General features: G+C 40.0%; 1 protein-coding gene across 5 annotated transcripts in view; it reads left to right on the top strand.

Moving 5' to 3' along the window:
- The window catches only part of TMCC1 (transmembrane and coiled-coil domain family 1), a 243,468-nt gene that overhangs the window by 207,691 nt on the left and 14,027 nt on the right, over nt 1–21,750 (top strand). For 3 of the 5 annotated variants that reach the window (XM_077857737.1, XM_077857738.1, XM_077857740.1), the window contains exons 4-5: nt 8,483–9,417; nt 17,942–17,959. In XM_077857737.1, coding sequence (XP_077713863.1) covers nt 8,483–9,417; nt 17,942–17,959 — 953 coding nt within the window. The remainder of the gene's footprint in view (nt 1–8,482; nt 9,418–17,941; nt 17,960–21,750) is intronic. The other 2 variants (XM_077857739.1, XM_077857741.1) reach the window with 1 other exon arrangement.

A 21,750-nucleotide genomic window follows, 5' to 3' on the forward strand; every position in this document is an offset into this window, starting at 1 on the left:
ATGAGTAGAAGCCAGAAAAGGAAAGAAGAACATGCCCTGGACTATGTGGACAGAGCCTGTAGGTGAAACAGCATGCTATGTCAGAAGAACTAAATTACGAGTGTGACCCTTAGCATATGTGGATTTAAATTTAAGGTTTCCGTTATTCCCAGGTAATCCATGATACGGTTTTTTGTCATTTTGCTGAAGCATGGGGTAGGATCTTGAGCCACAAAACTAGCAATCAAACCCCACCAGAATTTGCATTTCAGTGAGCATGTTCTCTACTCATTTTTACATGTGTGGTATCACCCATGAGATGATTTTAAAACTTTGTTCTTTGTGGAAAGCGGACCTGAAAAGTGCTGGGTATAGAAAAGTTGTAGTTTGTACAAAAAGGAAGTTTGAGACAAACTATAGTGCCAGATTTAAAAGTGGGCAGGATTGAGCAGCCCTGGTGGCTCAGCGGTTTAGCGCCACCCTCAGGCCGGGGCGTGATCCTGGATCAGGTCCCACATCGGGCTCCCTGTATGGAGCCTACTTCTCCCTCTGCCTGTGTCCCTGCCTCCCTCTCTCTCTCTCTCTCTCTCTGCCTCTCATGAATAAACAAATAAAATCTTTTTTTAAAAAAAAGTGGCCAGGATTATTATCATAAGTATTATTTATATGTCACACTTTTTCAAATTAAGCAATAAGGGCAGCCTGGGTGGCTCAGCAATTTAGTGCCACCTTCAGCCCAGGGCGTGATCCTGGAGACCCAGGATCAAGCCCCACTTCGGGCTCCCTGCATGGAGCCTGCTTCTCCCTCTGCCTGTGTCTCTGCCTCTCTCTCTGTCTCTCTCATGAATAAATAAATAAAATCTTAAAAAAATAAAATTAAATTAAGCAATAAAACATTTTATTTTTCTAAGCAAACTTTTCCCAGAATACTCATATAAATAAATATTAGATGAAACAGAGGTAATCAAATACTCTGCTCACTTTCTTCCACTGTTCCCCTCTGGAGGGATCCAGACACCTCTCTATAGAACCCAGGGCTGTTGCATATAACCAGAGTTCTGTGTAAAAATATGAAAAAGTGATCCCAGAACTTACAGGTATACTCCATTTGTACAACGATTATTTATCAAGTGAGGAAAAAAAAAAACTTTTGTTAGGGGTAAAAAGGTCTGTTTGTTTTTTTTAAGATTTTATTTATTCATGAGAGACAGAGAGAGAGAGAGAGAGGCAGAAACACAGGCAGAGAGAGAAGCAGGCTCTACGCAGGCTCCAAGCAGGGAGCCCGATACAGGACTCCATCCCGGGTTTCCAGGAGCACGCCCTGGGCCGAAGGCAGGCACTAAACCGCTGAGCCATCCAGGGATCCCCAAAAGGTCTGTTTTTAAGACTTTATATACATTGAATCTTGATTTTAGCTCCAAAGTAAAAATGGAATGCTTAAAGTTTGCTTGGTTGTGAGCTAGTGGAACTTAGTTCATTTTTATTTTCTACTACTTGCACTTGAGATTTCCTCTTCATTCCACAGTAGACTAAATGTCAGTCAGAATTGCACATGAGAGAATTGCTCAACAGAGTTGTGCTTACTGTGAAAAGGGAAGGGCATGCCATTTCTACAATGAGATTCTGGAAATAGGTGAAAAGTCTTCCCATAATGAATATATACTTTCTGCACAGAGTGCTAATAGACTGTGGGATTTTTCTTTTTGTTAAGGATATGGTTTTGGGGGTGTTAGCAAAGGCAAGCCTCAAGAAAATGATGACACAAAAATCAAAGGCTGAGCTGTATAACTTCTAAGGCAGGACTCTTTCCTCTGTTGTACGTTCTCAATACAACTTGCCTGGCAGAAAAAGAAAAATGTATATGATGAATCAGAGCATCTTTGTGTTTCTCATTGATTAGAAGATAGATTTCTGTGCAGTTCTTAAAACCAAGATTATAAATCTCTAGGGCTTGTAGTTTTTATTGGATAGGGGGAGTCTCCCAAAAATCCAACATTCTGTTCTTTTGCTCCCACTAAGCACACTTGAATTGAGCCACATACTCCCAATTTTGGTTCAAAACCATGGCCCCATATCTGTGAGGTTAAAATATTGGAAGAACAATGGAACTAGGTCTGCAGGTGCCTAAGTAATCAATTTGCTGCTGCACAACCCGTTCTATGAAATTGGCCTTAGAAAAGATCCACTTTCAGGGACACCTCAGTGGCTAAGTGGTTGAGCATCTGCCTTTGGCTCAGGGCATGATCCCGGAGTTCCAGGATTGAGTCCCACATCAGGCTCCTACAGGGAGCCTGCTTCTCCCTCTACCTATGTCTCTGCCTCTCTCCCTTCTCTCTTTCTCTGTGTCTCTCATGAGTCAATCAATCAATTAATCAATCTTTTTTTTTATTTTATTTATTTATTCATGAGAGACACAGAGAGAGAGAGAGGGGCAGAGACACAGGCAGAGGGAGAAGCAGGCTCCATGCAGTGAGCCTGACGTGGGACTCGATCCCAGGTGTCCAGGATCAGGCCCTGGGCTGAAGGTGGCACTAAACCGCTGAGCCACCTGGGCCGCCCCAATTAATTAATCTTTAAAAAAAAAAAAAGAAAAGAAAAGAAAAGATCCACTTTCAGAAAAAACAAAATACTCCAGATTCTGTTTTCAAATTACAAAGACTTCCTCACTTTCTTTTTTTTTTTTTTGACTTCCTCACTTTCTATCCCCTTCTTTTACCTTAAAATGCCTTCTTTATTTTTCTCAGAAATGATGTGGATTTTTAGTGTAAATAAATAGTGCAGAAATTTCCTAAAAGAACCAATACTCTATAAAGCATAGATAAGGGGTGGCCCTGATGGCTTAGCAGTTTAGCGCCGCCTTCAGCCCAGGGTGTGAGATCCTGGAGGCCCAGGATCAAGTCCCAGGCTCCCTGCATGGAGTCTGCTTCTCCCTCTGCCTGTGTCTCTGCCTCTCTCTCTGTTTCTAATATATAAATAAAATTAAAAAAAAAAAAAAGGGTAGATAAAATGACTTCACTGCACTAAGTAGACAGGACTGGGCTGTTGGGTTTTATTGAAGATAGTGATATTAAGTCAGAGATTTCTGACTCTTCCCCTAGTTACATATAGTACTTGGATTTTGAGTAATGAACCAAGTAAAGACTAGAAAATTGATGACTTATTAAACCACTGTGTTTGGTGGTATAATCTGATTTAACATGCGTTTAACATTTTTTCATATAATCTCATGAGAAAATGATAACCCCATTGTATAGATGAGAAAACTTAGGCTCAAGGAAAATAAGAAGGTGGCCCAGGGACACCTGGGTGGCTCAGCGGTTGAGCATCTGCCTTCCGCTCAGGGCGTGATCCCAGAGTCCCAGGATCGAGTCCCACATTGGGCTCCCTGCATGGAGCCTGCTTCTCCCTCTGCCTATGTCTCTGCCTCTGTGTGTGTGTATGTGTCTCTCATGAATAAATAAAATCTTTAGAGAAAAAAAAAAAAGAAGGTGGCCCAAAGACACCTAGCTAGTAAGGTGGCAAAGCCAGGTCTGAACGCAGGTCTACTTCTGTCGCCGCTCTTTTCCACCATGTTCTTCATACATGATTGTGCTCAAAGCTGGGTGCTGCCTTGTTCTGACACTTTAGTATACTCAGAGAAAGTTGATAGATCTTCAATGCGTATGCAAGTGAAAACTGTAAGCCCTTATAAAACTATCAAATACTCTTCCCAAGATGGCTCTACTCTGCCCCTGATTAATAGGAGTTTTGAGGCATTGCTGTTTAAATTTTCTCTTGGGCTTTTTTCTGATCAATTAATTCATATCTGTTAATAGGTAATGTAAGCCTAGCAAATGAATTCTTTTTTTTTTTTTTTTTTTTGAGGATTTTAATTTTGAGTAATCTCTGTACAGAGCATGGAGCTTGAACCCACTGCCTTAAGATCAAGAGTCGTATGCTCTACTGACTAAGCCAGCCAGGAACCCCCTGGCAAAGGAATTCTTTTTTTTTTTTTTAATAAATTTTATTTATTTATTAGAGACGAGAGAGAGAGCCAAAGACATAGGCAGAGGGAGTGGGACTCGATCCCAGAACCCTGGGATCACGCCCTGATCCAAAGGCAGACACTCAACCACTGAGCCACCCAGGTGCCCCATGAATTCTTAATTGTAAAAGACAAAGTGCAAACAAAACAACATGTCTACTTGTTAATAGTAACAGCTAGATAATGAACCGTGGCTCTGACCATACCTTTAGCTGTGTAGCACATTGCCTAGCTTACAATAAGTGGTCAAAATATATTTAACTGACTGGTTTTTGGTCCTTGCTTTTTTCTGTACAAATTAATTCTGTCCCCAGCCATAAGTGGTTGGGACTTGCTATACCAGGGGGTATGGTCATTCATTAAAGCCCTCAAGCTATGGTCACATGAAGCCCTATTGAGTAGGTGATATTGCTGCTGCTGTTGTCAAACTGCCATGTGATAAGGGAGTAGTAAGCACCTCACAGTCGGTTCATTTGTAAATTAGTGCTAACAGTGCCTCTCTATAGGGTTGCTGCCAGGCAACTGCCTAGCCATAAGACCAACAAGTCAAGAAAGGACTATTACTGCCTTTACTGTAGTGTTGAATTACGTTATTCCTTTGGTTCAGACTCTGTATCTCCCATGATTATGCCTGAAATGTGAAAGATCTTGAAAAGAAGTATATTCTAGAATCTTTTAATACTTGAATTTTTTAAAAGAACTACTTAAAGTGATACAAAAATAAGAGCAAGTACTAACTGCTTACTCTGTGCCCAGGACTGTTTTTGAGTGCTTTTATATTTATTATTTCATCCTCAAAACAGTCTTCTGAAGTGGGCATTAGTATTATCTCCATTTTACAGCTGATGAAATGGATGCAGAGGTTAAGTAACTGGCCCAAACAAGATCACGTGACTAATAAGTAGCAAAGCTAGATTTGAACCCAAGCAGTTCTCTGCCAGAATCCATGCTTCACTACTACACTAAATGTGGTCAGATTCAATAATTTTGTTTTTCTAATTAGTGCCTTTTCATGGATGTTTAAGAAAATCCTTCCATATTTTCCAATACTACCTTCTAAAAGGTTTAAAGTTTGCTTTTCACATTTGTGATTTAGTTGTCTGGAATGAGGTAGGAATCTAATTTTATGTAGTTATACGTAGATAACCTAATATGCCAGCAGAGGTTTTTGAAAAAGAAAACCACTTTTCACTTGGTGCATTTATATCTCACGGCTAAGTATCCTTACCTCTGAGAGCTTTTGTTCATAGCTCAAAAGATACCAAGGGGATACTCACAGCCCCTGTCCTGTAACTCTCTAGATCAATATATCTTTTTCTTGCCACCTGTATTCCTCTTTCTTCCCCTCTCCACCTCTCAGTTTCTCCCTCTTCTCTCTCCTTCCTTTTTAAGGATAGTGCTTGCCAAAATTGGGAAGAATTACTGAGTAATCAGGTGATTCATGGTTTCAGGTGTTAAACTACCCTCCTGCTGAAGCTGTGGGTTAGTTTTCCTTGGAGGCTGAGAACAGTGGGTTCTGTCAGATGTCCTCTTTCAGGGATATTGATGACTCGGAGTGGGAGTCACGTACTGGAAGGATGTAGTGTGGCCCCAAACAACCTAGGTAGAACAAAAGTCAGGTTAAAGATAGTCTGGTTTACTTCTTTAGTTATTGTGTACGGAAATAAAATCACAACTAAACTGTGATCATTTGTAAATAATTACATTGAAATTTTGTAGTGTTTTTTTCAAGTTTAGAAATATAATAAAATTTTGATTCTAGTACCAAAGCCATGTTTTCATCAATATTTATCCTCCCTGAGTAATAATTGAACTTGATTTCTGTATTTGCACTTCTTTAGACAATAAACTGCTTGTAAGTGACATTGGAATTAATGGCAAAGAACCTAAGAAAACTACAAAATGCATGAGCTTGTAATCTTGGATCTATGGTATTTTATATTTCCTTTCCTTTCCTGTAGTAGATTTTGAGTTTATATTAGACATAAGTACACAATCAGGGTCTATTACATACTGTAGTTGTGGGATCTGAAATCCCATTCAGAAAGAAAATCACACAGTAAGAATCCTGTGCAACTTAAGAGAGTGACTGTAAGGCACTGAAAAAAGTGGGTTTCCAGAGGCTCTTTTTTCAACTCTTGGCAACGTAGTTATCTGGAACTCTGGCTTATTCTCCTTTCTGCTACTTCTTTCTGGACCTTTCACTGCACCTAAAAATGAATGGGGAAGATGGAGGAAGTTATGCAAAGTAATTACCGTGGTAGTCCCTAAACTATTCTGGACATTTTTGTTATTAATGGAACATAATGTCATTTTGCTCTTCGTTTCAGTTTTAAATTATCTTTTGATTATATTTAAATCCACATTATTTCTCATTTGTTCATCTAAAAAGGAAATAATGTTTTTATTCACATCAGCAGTAATATGTTAATTCCAGTAATGAACTTTCCACTAATGAACTAATATTTTTGGAGTTAGATATCACCATAATTCTTGCTTAGATAGGAAACTGTGAGGACATACAACCTCACAGATGAAAGAAAGACTGACAAGTTAATTATTAGTATTTCACGAATATTTCAGATTTGGTATGTTATCACAAAAATGTAATTCCCATTTTTAAAATATGAGGATAACTATATACAGTTCTTTCTACCAGATTGCTGCTGGTTATAGATTTAGAGATGAAGACCAAGTAAAGGGGTAGGCTCTTAATCTCCAAGATGGTAAATTTGTAATTTGATACTCATACTGAGCATTTTTATTACCCTGAGATCGTTCTTTTATTATTTATTTCTGTTACTGCTCAGTAGAGAGCAGTTTCTACAGACTTTTTGCATGAGCCCTACTCCTGTTCATGACAAACCACACCCAGGGGTTTTTCTCTCCTGAGTTAGGGAAACCTGACCTCTCCCCAGCTTTGGCTAACAGCTTTGAAATAGAATAGCTTCAGTTTTCAAATCTGAGCAGCTTGTCTTTTTCTTCATCTCCTTTGAATAGTTGCTCAACCATGTGAAGGATAGTCATTGTGTGTGTGTTTTGGAATCTCTTGTCTAAGTAAAAAAAAAAAAAAAAAAAAAAAACTTTACTGGATAGAACTCACAAAGTTGAGCTCCAAAAGGCCTGAACTTAGTTGTTGAATTGATTAATTTCTTACCTCTGGGGCAGCCCTGGCGGCCCAGCGGTTTGGCACCGCCTTCAGTCCGGGGTGTGTTCCTGAAGCCCCCAGATTGAGTCCCATGTCAGGCTCCCTGCATGGAGCCTGCTTCTCCCTCTGCCTGTGTCTCTGCCTCTCTCTCTGTGTCTCTCATGAATAAATAAATAAAATCTTTTTAAAAAAATAAAAATATATTTTTAAAAAAAATTTCTTACCTCTGTCTTTCTCCCTGAGTATTCACTTTCTTTTGCCCAAGTATATCCAGTTGCTTGTGATCTGGAATAGAAACTCTTACAGTATACCACATTCATCCTTGGCGCTTCGAGCAGTACTTTCTCATTCTTACCTTCACCTGTCTCCAGCTACCAATTGAGTGTCCCTATTAGAATAGAATAATCCCATCACCCTTAACTACTTTGGGTAATAAGACACTGTGATAAAAGTTGGATTTTTATATCTAGCCAGTAAAATACATATTCTGACCAACATTTTGGATGACCAAAATCTGAGAGCATGGATTGGGATTATAGCAATGTCTGAATACTAAAATTATTTTCATATAATTAAATTGAAATGCAGATATACCTTGTTTCACAAAAGTTTGTGTGAAAACTGTGAGTTAAATCATGCTTTAAATCCACTAGGGGAGGGGCACATGGGTGGCTCAGTGGTTGCCTGAGCCTGCCTTTGGCTCAGGTCATGATCCCAGAATCCTAGGATTGAGTACCACATCAGGCTTCCCCATAGGGAGCCTGCTTCTCCCTCTGCCTATATCTCTGCCTCTCTCTCTCTCTCTCTCTCTCGAATAAATAAATAAATTAAATATTTTTAAAAATTAGAAAAAATCAGGACACCTGAGTGGCTCAGCAGTTGAGCATCTGCCTTTGGCTTGGGGCATGATCCTAGAGTCCCGGAATCGGGTCCCACATCGGGCTCCCTGTGTGGAGCCTGCCTCTCCCTTTTCCTGTGTCTCTGCATCTCTTTCTCTGTGTCGCTCATGAATAAATAAATAAAATCTTTAAAAAAAATTTTTTTAATCTACTACGAGACTGGGTTTAAAGAAATATTGTAATTATCTAACAAAGGATGAATACCCCCAGTTTACATCTTGTGCAAATCTTTTTTCATTTGTCTGTTTTGTGTAAGGCAAAGTATCCTTATATAAAGACAGTATCCAAGAGAGAGATGGGGCTTGTATAGGACAGGAGAAATTCGGTCAACTATCCGTGCTGAGATCTGAGAATAGGCAAATTTTCAGTACATCTGGCCTATTGATGATTCTTGGCCTCCTTCTAACATCCACTTCTTATTCTTTATACTAGATCGAGCGGTTGGAAGTAAGCAGCCTCGCCCAGACTTCCAGTGCAGTGGCCTCCAGCACCGATGGCAGCATCCACACAGACTCTGTGGATGGAACACCAGACCCTCAGCGCACAAAGGCTGCTATTGCTCACCTGCAGCAGAAGATCCTGAAACTCACAGAACAGATCAAGATTGCACAAACAGCCCGGGATGACAACGTTGCTGAGTACTTGAAGCTTGCCAACAGTGCAGACAAGCAGCAGGCTGCCCGCATCAAGCAGGTCTTTGAGAAGAAGAACCAGAAATCTGCCCAAACCATCCTCCAGCTACAAAAGAAGCTTGAGCACTACCACAGGAAGCTCCGAGAGGTGGAGCAGAATGGGATTCCCCGGCAGCCAAAGGATGTCTTCAGGGACATGCACCAGGGTCTGAAGGATGTGGGAGCAAAGGTGACTGGCTTCAGTGAAGGTGTGGTGGACAGTGTCAAAGGTGGACTTTCTAGCTTCTCCCAGGCAACCCATTCAGCAGCAGGGGCTGTAGTCTCAAAACCCAGAGAGATTGCCTCACTAATTCGGAATAAATTTGGCAGTGCAGACAACATCCCTAACCTGAAGGACTCTTTAGAGGAAGGACAAGTGGATGATGGGGGGAAGGCTTTGGGGGTGATTTCAAACTTTCAATCAAGCCCAAAATATGGTAGTGAGGAAGATTGTTCTAGTGCCACTTCAGGCTCAGTGGGAGCCAACAGTACCACTGGAGGCATTGCTGTAGGAGCATCCAGCTCCAAAACAAATACCCTGGATATGCAGAGCTCAGGATTTGATGCACTACTACATGAGATCCAGGAGATCCGGGAAACCCAGGCCAGACTAGAGGAATCCTTTGAGACTCTCAAGGAACATTATCAGAGAGACTATTCATTAATAATGCAGGCCTTACAGGAGGAGCGATATAGGTAAGTTAAATGGAATTAAAATTCTAAATTATTTGTTTGCAGCTCCCCTTGGATATGGGGAAGCTTTTAAGCTTTAAGATGTCTGTCTAGAGTATCTTTTATAGTATCCAGAGCACTTTAGATATGTCATATGACATCCACATAGTTCTATCATAGCAAAATAGAGGCGCAGCAGTTAAGTGACTCCTAAGATCATACACCAATGAAGCATTTGAGTCAGGGGATGACAATTACTGTAGCTCTCCAGCCTTCCATTCCAGTTTAGGACTTTGACATGAAGCCCAAGCTTTCTGAGGTATTCCACCTATTTATTTATAATCACGGAACCACAAATCATTGTAACCTATAACTATACTACACTGAATTCAAAAGATCTATAACCCCTTGAACTCTAAGAAATCTTTAAAAAATCACAGATATAGCCTGACTAAAATGTAATGAACACTCTAGGTATTTGACCTTAAACACACTTATGTGAGCAATTGGTGTAGAGAGATTACACTGAAAGTCTATCCAGATAAGCACATCTGTTACCTTTGTTATGAATTGGCAAGTCTTTGAATGGGCGTGGACTTAAACATGAAATGTTTCTACAATCATTTGAGAATTCTCCAAGGGCTAGCTGCTTTGAGTCATAATCTGTGCTAAAAGTAGAGAAGAAAGTGGTCTGCCTTCTGTTTCACGTTATATTCCATATTCATATTAGACCACTGTTAGATGTTCTCTAAATACATATTTTTCCCCCTTGTTTCCATCCAATGCAGAGAGAAATAATATCCCCCACAGAGTACTCATTCATGTCCAAACTCTGTCAGCCAGAGACAGGCCACCTCATTGATACAGATTAAGGGCCAGTCATACAGAAGCCACAGCTTAAGGCAGGCCTTGAAAAACCTGAGTTTTGGGTCTATCCCAAATACTGACTTGAGGGAATCCTACTGTTTTCAGATGGTGAAAATATTAGTAATTCAGTCCTCCCTCTTTGTTCTTCTGTCCTTCAATTCTAATTTAAGACTTCAAGGGAGAAGAAAAGTGTAGGAGAGAGAAATGAAGTTCTAAAAGCAAATATATTACTATCTATTATTTCATTGTTTTGTATGTTCTTTCACATACTTAAAAGACAGTATCTAAAGTAGTGAGCAATCTAACAAATATTCAAATGGACTCTAAAAATAAAACACCTGATCTTCTGTACAGTGTGAAACCCAACTCCCAAGTTCAAACTCTAGTTCTGCCACTTGGTAACTTTGAAAACTGGGCACGTTTCTAACCCTCTCAAAGTCTTGATTTCCTCATCTATAACATAAGAATAATAACAGTCCTTTGTAAAGTTATTGTGATATATATTTTTTTAAGATTTTATGTATTTATTCATGAGAGACACAGAAAGAGAGAGGCAAAGACATAGGCAGAGGGAGAAGCAGGCTCTATGTGGGACTCCATCCCAGGACATGATTCCGATCCTGGGACTCCAGGATCACTCCCTGAGCCAAAGGCAGAAGGTCAGCTGCTGAGCCACCCAGGTGTCCCTGTTTTGACATTTAAATGGAATAATTTATGTAAAGCACATCGCTTATTGCCTGGTCCTGTGAGTGCACAATTGATGTTAGGTAGCAGCTGCTACTGCTGCTATTAAAATAGACCCCTCTGAATGGAGACCTGGGCCTCCCACAGTTAGATGCTAAAAAAAAAAAAAAAAAAAAAAAAAAAAAACCGCAAAAAAAAAACAACACAACTCCCTGCTTTGACCCCTTTATTTTGAATGGATGGTAAAACATTCCAGTTTTTAAATTCTTTCAGAGCTTAAAATTCATTTAGTGCTTGTTATGTCCTCAAGTCAGCTGTAGGCCAATATGAGAAAATCAGAGAGGAAAAACAGGTTTCCCAAGGCCCACCTTTGTATCAATTTAAAATAATTCAGGGACAGGACAGAACTTTTAGCTGGTTATTATCACCCCATTATAAGAATCTAGTCCAAACCACTTGTGAGGTAATGAGAAGTGCATTTCTTTCACAGTATTTTGGGTTTTCTATAGTGGATAAATGATTAGTTTTATGGAATAAAGAGAGAATAAAGAAAACTTAAGAGTTTTTAAAAATGGAGGTACAGGGATGCCTGGGTGGCTCAGTGGTTGAGCATCTGCCTTAGGCTCAGAGTGTGATCTGGGAGACCTGTGATCAAGTCTTGCATTGGGCTCCCCCCAGGGAGCCTGCTTCTTCCTCAGCCTGTGCCTCTGCCTCTTTCTGGGTCTCTCATGAATTTAAAAAAATTACTAAAAATAAATAAATAAAAACAGAGGTAAAATTGGAGAGCCAGGGGAAGACATATATAATGTGTAATCTTACTTTTGTTATATCAGTTCAGCTATAGAATGGACTCTCCTTCAAACAGAATCTTGAAGAAAGAAAGCCTTTCTTTCCAAGAAATGTCACAACTGTTTCACTGAGCTATTTTGTGGCACTAGTATTTCCATGTATTGAGTAGTTAGAAATTTTATCCTCTGTTACATGTTTTTAACCAATAAATATACTTAATTTTGCTGATCTTTGAACCATTTCATGTAAGTGAAATTTTCCCACACATTAAAGCTTATTCTTAAGCATCAAAACTTTTCACATTTTAAGCCTTTTTAGAGAATTTCTCTACCTTCTTTTAACAGAATTATACACTAAACTTTAGCTTGATTGGAAATAGTATAGAACAGTGGTGTTCTAGCTCAGTGATAGTCTCAGGTCAGTGAGAGTAGTAAGGTTATGTGGCTCTGCAATAAACAGTCTGAGACAGCTTGCTCTTTAAAGTTCTTTTGTCTCGTTTTTATAAAATTTGTTTTTTCTCCTTTCCATACCTCCACACTTTTACTGAGCTGCCTGCAACACCCTCTTTTTACTAATTTCTATTTCATTTCTGTTGTAGGCTTGGCTTTTTGTCTAAGAAGGAAGGCTAGCCTAGGGATGGACTTAAGAGTCCACTCTAAATGGATTTCTGTTTCTGTGCTTTAGTTTATTTTATTAATATGTGAGTTGACCGGAGGGAGGTTGTATACAGGGTTGCTGCTTATTATTTAAATGAGATAGAGGAAGACATTACCATTCAGAGCATTTACTGAACTCCTATGATGTGCATAATGCTGGATGCTTTACATGTATTTGCTAATCCTCAGAGTGCTCCTTCAAGTGGATTATATTATCACTATTTTACAGATGAGGAAATGGAGGCCCAGTGGTGTTTTACATTTTGCCAAAAGATTACTTAGTAAGTGGTAAAGCCAGGAATAAAACTCAGGTATATGTGACTCCAAAGCCAATGGTTTTTTGTTTGTTTGTTTATTTTTCATTTCAGGACAGTTTTTTTCCCACAAGTTCAACCCTGAAACTTATTATGATCAAAAGACTATATAGTCTAGCTGAAATCTATATGATTGAAAGACTTAGCCCATAGTCTAGTTCTAGGAAGAATTGACTGCATTGAATATTGGGCCTTTTCCAGGTCAAAGTGTGTGTTTCACTAAAAGCTGAGTCTTCCTAACTTATTTTATAAAATTCTGTGAATGCAAAGAAAAAAAAAAAAACCTACTGAGGAAACTGACTTCTATCCTACTTGCCCCTTTGCAGAGTCCCTTTTCAGTAATCACTCACTCAGTGTGCTTCTTATTCCTCTCTACCTGTGAGTAGTGCCAACTTAAGATTTTTACCCAAAATCATCTACTCACTCTAAAATAATCAGAAACATTCAGAAGCCTGTGTAGTATAGTCTGTCTCTTCACCCACATAACTATGCCGTGGCTGAGTATGTCTTCAGCACCCACATGCATTCAGCCCAGGAATCCACTGTAAGAGAGCTTGGATCTGAACTCCACCTCAGCCTTTGATCAGGAACTAGGTGTTTAGTCTTTAAGCTGAACTTTGGGCTCTCAGATATAAGTGAGAGCATGTATTTTGGGAAAGTAGGATGCAAGGTTTAGACATTTTTTCTAGTGATGGGATTGTGCTGACTTCAGATTCTTCTTGTCCAGATAGTCTGTACAACCCATTAAAGTATGATCACAGGTTTATTAGTAGAACCTGGGTTCACATAGTACTTCAGAGATAGAAGGGCCCTTAGATATCTAGTTTAATCTCATTTTACATATGAGTACACTGAGGCCCAGAAAGATAAAGTGACTTTTGCCAGGTCACGCAATAAAAATGGTTTTGACTTATATTTAATCTGCTAAAAAGTGGAAGACTAGTCCTTTTCCCAAGGTGGGTATAATATATTAATGAGCTACCATAGGAAAAAGTTGAGCTGGGGCAAAATGTATTGAAAATAGGAGAGGGGCAGCCCCTGTGGCTCAGTGATTTAGGGCCACCTTTGGCCCCGGGGCAGATCCCGGAGACGGGGGATCGGGTCCCACATCGGGCTCCCTGCATGGAGCCTGCTTCTCCCCCTGCCTGTGTCTCTCTCTCTGTCTCTCATGAATAAATAAATAAAATCTTTAAAAAAAAATAGGAGAGAACTAGGAAAACATTCATTAACAGTTTTACAGGTTCCTTTTTTAGTTTTCCCCTTAGGGGATCTGGCTGGGAATCCAGTCAGCTACTATCTGTATGTAGCAGTGTCATGTAGGGCAGGCTAAAAACCCTCCTCATGTTAAGGAGCACTAATGCCATTTTCAAAGCTTCTATTTTAAGGGGATTACTGTCCTTTGGAAATCAGCTTCTGAGACCGTTTGTATTAAGCCCAGGGATACTTTAAATTGCCCTGAGTCATAAGAGCAAAAATACAGAAGGCGGCAGTCATCATGAGCAGTCATTGTATGCAGTACAACCATCAGTAACTAGGTGCCCAATTAGGCACAGGCCTTCAGATTTTTAACTTAAACAAATGGTCAGTTAAAATATTATTTTATTTTATTTTATTTTATCATCATTAGATTAAGGAAGATATGATCAGACACAGCTATTTTTGGGTCCTTTACTCCAGGTGTTAGACCTATGTCAACTATAAATTGATCTGAGAGTCTTCAGAGTATGTATAGAGTAGGTTTGGACAATACATTTGAAATAGAAACTGAGAATATTAGATCAAATTAGCTTCTGTAGAGGAAAAAAGCCCATATGTTCTTAAGAAGAGTAAGACCTTCCATATGTGCTCCATATGTATGTGCTCTTCCCGGTATAGCTCTGAAGAGGTATTGGAGGAAGAATGGAAGGGAAGGAGGAAGGAAGAGAGGGAGAGAAAAATTATTTACTTCAGTAGTTAATCGAGGTGGAACAAGCCTGCATTCAGTATTCAGTTCTGCTGTGTGATCATATGTAATTCCTCTGAGCCTTGGTTCCTGTGGTTTCCTCTATAAAAACAAGGTAATGATACTCTGAAGGTTGTTCAGATTATTAAAGGGGATGTTGTAAGTTTAGCACCTAATATGGTCTGTGGTGTGCCAGGGTGTTGGAAATTAGAAAGGTGTCATTACCAAGTTTCCAGATTGCCTAGAAGGTCTCCCCTCCCCAGCTTTTATTTATTCTTTATATGCTTTAGGCATCTGTGGTTTCTTGTCTTTAAGATAATGCACTGCCTACCCTGAAAGTCCTTCCATTCCAACTAAAGTATTTTTCCTTTCCAACTAAAGGTTAGACCAGTGTTTCCTAGCCTCTTTTCCAGCTTCAACAAAAATGAGGTAACAAAGTTAAGGAGAGAACATTCAGGGATGCCTGAGTGGCTTAGTGGTTGAGCATCTGTCTTGGCTCAGGGCATGATCCCCATCTGTGGATCGAGTCCTGCATCAGACTCCCTGTGAGGAGCCTGCTTCTCCCTCTACCTACGTCTCTGCCTCTCTCTCTGTGTTTCTCATGAATAAATAAATTTTAAAATCTTTTTTTTTTTTTTTTTAAAGGAGGGAACATCCATTTTCCCCAATTCAGCCAGGAATGTATTCAAGTGTTTACCGCACAGCATACCCCTATCCTAGCTGTGTTAGGTCAAACACTGGCAGAAGCTACCTCAGGTCCCTGTTGGTGTTTGCCCTGGGACCTGGTTCTTCCTGTTTTTCTCCTACCTGCTCTACAAGATTCTTCAGCCATCCTGTCCTAGTGACCTATTACCCAACTAGGGAAGCACCCCTGACTCTCAGAGATGTCTCCAAACTTTGAGCCACAACCAAAGAGTGATGCACTAGATGAAACATTCCCAGTGTGACACTCATCCATATTCTCACTCATTAGGAATTTGACCCAAAAGAGCCCAGGCTTATCTTTGATCTAAGAAGATGACTATGGTGTTGACTAATCCAGTGGCTGAAACATTTTTTGCCTTATTATTATTTATTAATTGTTTCCCTACAACAAAATCTAGATGTCTTTTTGTCTTTTAAAGATTTTACTTGAGGGATCCCTGGGTGGCTCAGCGGTTTGGCGCCTGCCTTTGGCCCAGGGCACGATCCTGGAATCTCGGGATCGAGTCCCACGTTGGGCTCCCGGCATGGAGCCTGCTTCTCCCTCCTCCTGTGTCTCTGCCTCTCTCTCTCTCTCTCTCTCTATGTCTATCATAAATAAATAAATAAATAAATAAAGATTTTATTTGGGGCAGCCCGGTGGCTCAGTGGTTTGGGCCTGCTTTCAGCCCAGGTGTGATCCTGGAGACCAGGGATCGAGTTCCACATCGGGCTCCCTGCATGGAGCCTGCTTCTCCCTCTGCCTGTGTCTCTGCCTCTTTCTCTGTCTCTCATGAATAAATAAATAAAATATTTTTAAAAATAAAATAAAGATTTTATTTATTTATTCATGACAGACACAGAGGCAGAGACACAGGCAGAGGGAGAAGCAGGCTCCCCTCAGGGAGTCCAGTGCGGGACTCAATACTAGGACCCTGGAATCACGACCCGAGCTGAAGACAGACACTGAACCACTGAGCCACCCAGGCGCCCCTAGATACCTTTTAATATTTTGTAAGTAGAGTAGATTTTGCTTCAAGGTGGGGTTTGGATTTCACCTGCCAAAATATGACATAACCTACATTTTAAAAAGATCTCACAGTCTTAAGGCTTTCTGTTTGCTAATAGTTAAACTTAAGTCATATTCAAGTGTCTAAGTTATCTTTGAGTTGTAATGCTTTGGGAAGGACTTTTGAGTAAAACATCTCAAAATGAGATTATTAATCCCCCACTACTTTGTGTTCCAGCTGGAGTCTTATGGAAGGATGTACCAGTCAAAATTATACACCTGGTAGGATCGAGAATTACCTTGCCCCTTCATGTCCAGAGAGCTCTAATTGCCATCATATCAAGAGGTTAAAATCTCTTAGAGAAAGTTCTTGACTTGAAAAAATCACATGTGAAAGGCTATACACAGTTCACATTCCCCTTTTCCTACCCTAATCTTTGATTTGATACTAATATTTAATGCGAAGACAGAGGTGTTCTTTCTTCAAATTCCCTAGGTATCTGACTTCCCTATTTTATGATTTAGGTAGGAAGTAAACACTAGCTAGTAAAGCAAAAAAAGATTATAATATTAATAATGGGAGCAATGGAAAGTCAATGGGGAGCTGGAACAATAGGTATTTTTTTCCTTTTGTTGTTTACATTTTGCATTTAATTAGTGGTATAGAAATAATAACTTTTTAAAAAGAATAAAATCTAGAAACAGGAAGCATGAACCGACTGGTTTGGATTCTCAGTACAGCCTCCTATTTCTTAATTACAAATTAAAGTACCTCCCAGGGACAAAGGAGGTAAGGATTAATGTAGAAATGTCTTTATGAATCAGAGGCAGATGCTACACAATAAAAAGGCATGCGATGTGATGTGGGGGTGGGTAGTTATTGTTCTTGTTATTATTGATGCTGGTGTTCTGATGCTTTGATGTTTACATTGATTAACTAGATGTAGATTGAACCCTAAATTCCTCCCGCACATGCACTCCTCCACCCAAAATGACATCACTTCGTCTTTACTGGGTTCTTTGTGTTAGCCTGATTTCATACCATAGTTTCACATGTAGATTATGTAAGCCACATAAAAATGACTGATGGTACTGAAAATTGTTTGGAAGTTGCTAAGCCTTATCAGGTTTGTGCTTTCAAATTGTGGGTTGTGAGGTTGTGAAAAAAGCTAAGGAGCAAACTTCCATGACCTGGGTGAACAAATCAGCAAAAATGTTTTGGTAATGAGAGGCCCAGGAAAGTTCTTTCAAGGTACTGAGACAACCCAGAAGACCTACATTCCAAGACACCAAGGGCATCTTGCCAACCTCTTTGTTCATCACATATTACAAAAACCTCAAAGTTTATGGTTTTCTTGGTTTCCTTCCTGATGTTTCCTGCAGATTGGAGGTGCTTACTATGGTAACCCAAACACAACTGTGTAAGTGTAGGGGCGCCTGGCTGGCCCAGCCGGTAGGGCATGTGACTCTTGATCTCAGAGTCATGAATTCAAGCCTCACATTGGGTATAGAGCCTACTTAAAAAAAAAAAAAAAAAAAGAAAAATGTTTAAGTGTAATAGCGTTTCAGCTACACAATAACAGCTGTGGCTTTTCTGTTCTTTCAGAAAGTCATCATTCTCCAGGTAATTCTTATGACGTAAAGAGGAAAGCAAATGCTAATAGTTATTAGTTGGTGAATTAATGGGGCTGTTTCAACTGGACCAGTTGTGGGTCTTGCTTCACCCTTGAATTCTGCAGCTTTATGTCACCATGGCAAATCTCCTAACCTGTTGGTCTGTTTTCATCTGCGGGGAAATGGAGCTCATTCTGCTTACCCAAATGCTACTTTGCTATTTAACTACTTGTTAATAAAGTACTATTATCTGAGAACAATAGTATGTTTTCTCATTTAGAAAAACTCTCAGCTTGAGTAAATCTTGCTACTTCTCATGTAACCGTAAGTAAATTGTTTAATCTCTGAAGGACTTTATTTTCCACAAGAGCATGGTGAGGATTAACAATTTCTAATTGACTCTGTCTAGAGATTTCCAAAGATCAGATGAAATTTACTTGAGATACTTTCTGCCTCACACGTAACAAAATACATACCTTGAAAGGAAGGTAGGTAGGACAGTTTCATCATTTAAAGGAAAGCTTGGAACAGGTCAGTGAATGGATTTAGTTATCTGGCAAACTTGAGTGAGGGAAATAGCAAGAACCCATTTGTATGTTTGTGCTGGCCCTCCTGATGACGAAGTAAAAGAGACTTGTGCCTCTCTTGTCCTTCTTGAGAAGGACAGAATGTGTACCCAGAAAATTCATTTGTGTGATGTCAGGAAAAATTATGAATATACTGGAATAGTAAAAATTTTAGAAAATGTAAAATTGAGAATGTGGAGATAGATGAAAAATGGAGAAGTAGGAAGAAGTAGGAAGTAGGAAGCCTTGAACAGTGGAGCCAAAGCTTGAGGGAGGCTACATGGCAGTCAACAAGCAGTTCTTTTGAACTTCCTCATTAGGGTTTGTTGGAGAGACCTGGAAAAATCATAGACAAAAATGAAACCAAATGTATGCTTATGATAGATCTCTCCCACTGAGCTCCATTTGTGTGCAGGGCATTTGACATCTAACTCCTGTTCAGTCTTCACAGTTGCACTTTGCAGTAGGTAGATCGCCTCCTCACAGGGTCACTGTGAGTTGTGACTGTGTGACTGTGAGAGGACACTGGTGAGTTGCAGAGCCAGAGTTTGAATCCCAAACCTAGGCTGAGCACAAATTGCATAAAACCACATGAAAACAGGGACATCTGGGTGGCTAAGTCCGTTAAGCTGTCTGTCTGCCTTTGACTCAGGTCATGATCTCAGGGTCCTGGGATGAGCCCAGCAGCGTCCTCCAGCAGTCCGCTTCTCTTCTCCCTCTGCTCCTCCCCTCCCTCTGCTCCTCCCGGACTTGCACTCTCTCTCTCTCTCAAATAAAAGAATCTTTTAGGGATCCCTGGGTGGCGCAGCGGTTTGGTGCCTGCCTGCCTTTGGCTCAGGGCCTGATCCTGGAGACCCGGGATCGAATCCCACGTCGGGCTCCCGGTGCATGGAGCCTGCTTCTCCCTCTGCCTATGTCTCTGCCTCTCTCTCTCTGTGTGACTATCATAAATAAATAAAAATTAAAAAAAAAAAAGAATTGTTTAAAGAAAAACTGCATAAAAACAGAAGTACAAAGAAGGTGCAAAGTGGAAGGAGTGAAGACTGAGAGCCTAGAACCAAATCTAGTCTGAAAATGGTTTCCAGAATCTTTGACATGTTAGTGACCATGGTATGATAAACACTGGCTTAGATAACAAGGTTCAAGAGTGTTGGGAACAAGTGCTGAGGACTTTTGCAAGTACTCAGTGATTCTCCTATGGTATTACATATTTATATATAGTGTTATGTAATTACAGAGTTTCCCTCTTTACAAACAGATAAAAATCTGAGGGGCAGCCTAAGGTGTTATTTATAAGTCATCTTAGGTATTCACAAGTGAAAATATCCAAAACATATCACAATGCAAAGCCATGAAACAGCCCAAAAATAGAGATATATGCAGGAGTATAAAATTGTATAAAATACTCTCAAGTGAAAGTTCCAGATGGCACAAGGAAATGTAGTTAATGAAAGAAATTCAGTGTCAGATGGACCAAAGAGGATATTATACTGCCAGAAGATAATGCAGTCATACCTTCAAAGTGTTAGGGAAGAATAACTGTGACCTTAGAATGCTGTGTGCACCTAATTTATTATTCAAGAAAGAGTGAAATTAAAACACTTCCAGACATATGTAGACAAAAAATTACCACTCATGGAACCTTTGCTAAAAGAAATACTAAAGGATATATTCCAAGAAGGCGGGGGGGAACCTCAAACAATGGGTAAAATAAGTCAGTAAAGCATGTTCTAATTAAGTAGGGACTTAAAATTATATATACTAAAAAATCTAAATGTCTTATTTCAATTTGGATCTAAATTCTGGAAGAGAGGGCAGCATGGATGGCTCAGCAGTTTAGCACCACCTTCAGCTCAGGGCGTGATCCTAGAGACCCAGGATCAAGTCCCACATCGTGCTCCCTGCATGGAGCCTGCTTCTCCCTATGCCTGTATCTCTGCCTCTGTGTGTGTCACCGGCTGGCGCGGTCAGTAAAGCATGTTGTTCTTGACCTCAGGTTGAGTTCAAGCCCCATGTTGGGTATAGAGATTACTTAAAAATAAAATATCAAAAAAAAAAAGTGTTAAAGCTTTAAGGGAAGAAAACTATTTTGTACCTTAATCTGCCTGGCACTTGGCAACTTTCTGTTCACTTTATTCTTGTCCTCTTCAATCAGTGGGTGCTCACAGAAACATTAGGATAAATAAAGCACAAATGTGAATGCAGTTTTGCTTTTCAACTAGATGTGTAGCTACAGGACTCCTAAACACAGACAAAATGACAAAATAGGCTAACTTAAACCTTCATCCCCCAACATGGACTTCCTAACTGCCTGTATTTGGAGGTTGAGGGGGGAACAGAAAGGCTCTCCTAATTCTTACCTCTTCTTCTCTCCCGACATTTTGTAATGCATACCGAAGTGTTTGCTACCCTAGCAAGCACGGTTCCCAGGCTTGGGACTGGGATATTCTATAGGAGCAGCCTGTGAGCTCTGGCTTGGCCTTGCCCACTCTTGGCCTCCGTATCTTCACCCAGGATGAAGACAGTAAAAGACAGGCTAATCTTTACAAATACGTGCAGAGAAAGCACACTGAAAGAAATCACCTTCAGCGGCTGAATTCAAAATGATACTGACAGATGCAAGTGCAGTTAAGGCTTTACCAGGGATTTGTTCTATAGAAATACATGGGGAGGGCACCTGGCTCAGTGGTTGAGCATCTGCCTTTGGCTCAGCTCCTGATCCTGGGGTCCTGGCCTTGAGAGTCCCTACCCCCACCCCTGCATCAGGTTCCCAGTGGGAAGCCTGCTTCTTCTTCTGCCTATGTCTCTGCCTCTCTCTGTGTCTCTCATGAATAAATAAATAAAATCTTTTTTAAAAAAGAAATACTTGGGGAACTACTAACTGTTGATGAATGCAGCTATCAGAAGTAATACAGGCAAGGGAGTAGCTTGTTTTTTGTGGCTCCAAACCTATGGAGTGAGAATCACAAGTAGCTAGGTTTTAGTTCAGTTTTAAAAAGAATTCCTCTTATAGTGAAAAAAACCGTCTTAGAAAAATGAAACCCCGCCACTGAAGGTGTTCAAGGAGAGATTGCTTGTCAGGGATTTCATAGAAATAATTCCTCAATTGGAAGAGATGTAATAGATTTCTAAGATCTTTTCTAACCCCCAGAGTTTAAGATTCCTTCTACTAAGGGAACTTTTTTTTTTTCAAACAATACTTTAAATGTTTGTGGTATATTTCTCTTCTGAGCAT

Source organism: Canis aureus, chromosome 19 (assembly GCF_053574225.1).
Source record: "Canis aureus isolate CA01 chromosome 19, VMU_Caureus_v.1.0, whole genome shotgun sequence".
Classification (NCBI taxonomy): Eukaryota; Metazoa; Chordata; class Mammalia; order Carnivora; family Canidae; genus Canis; species Canis aureus.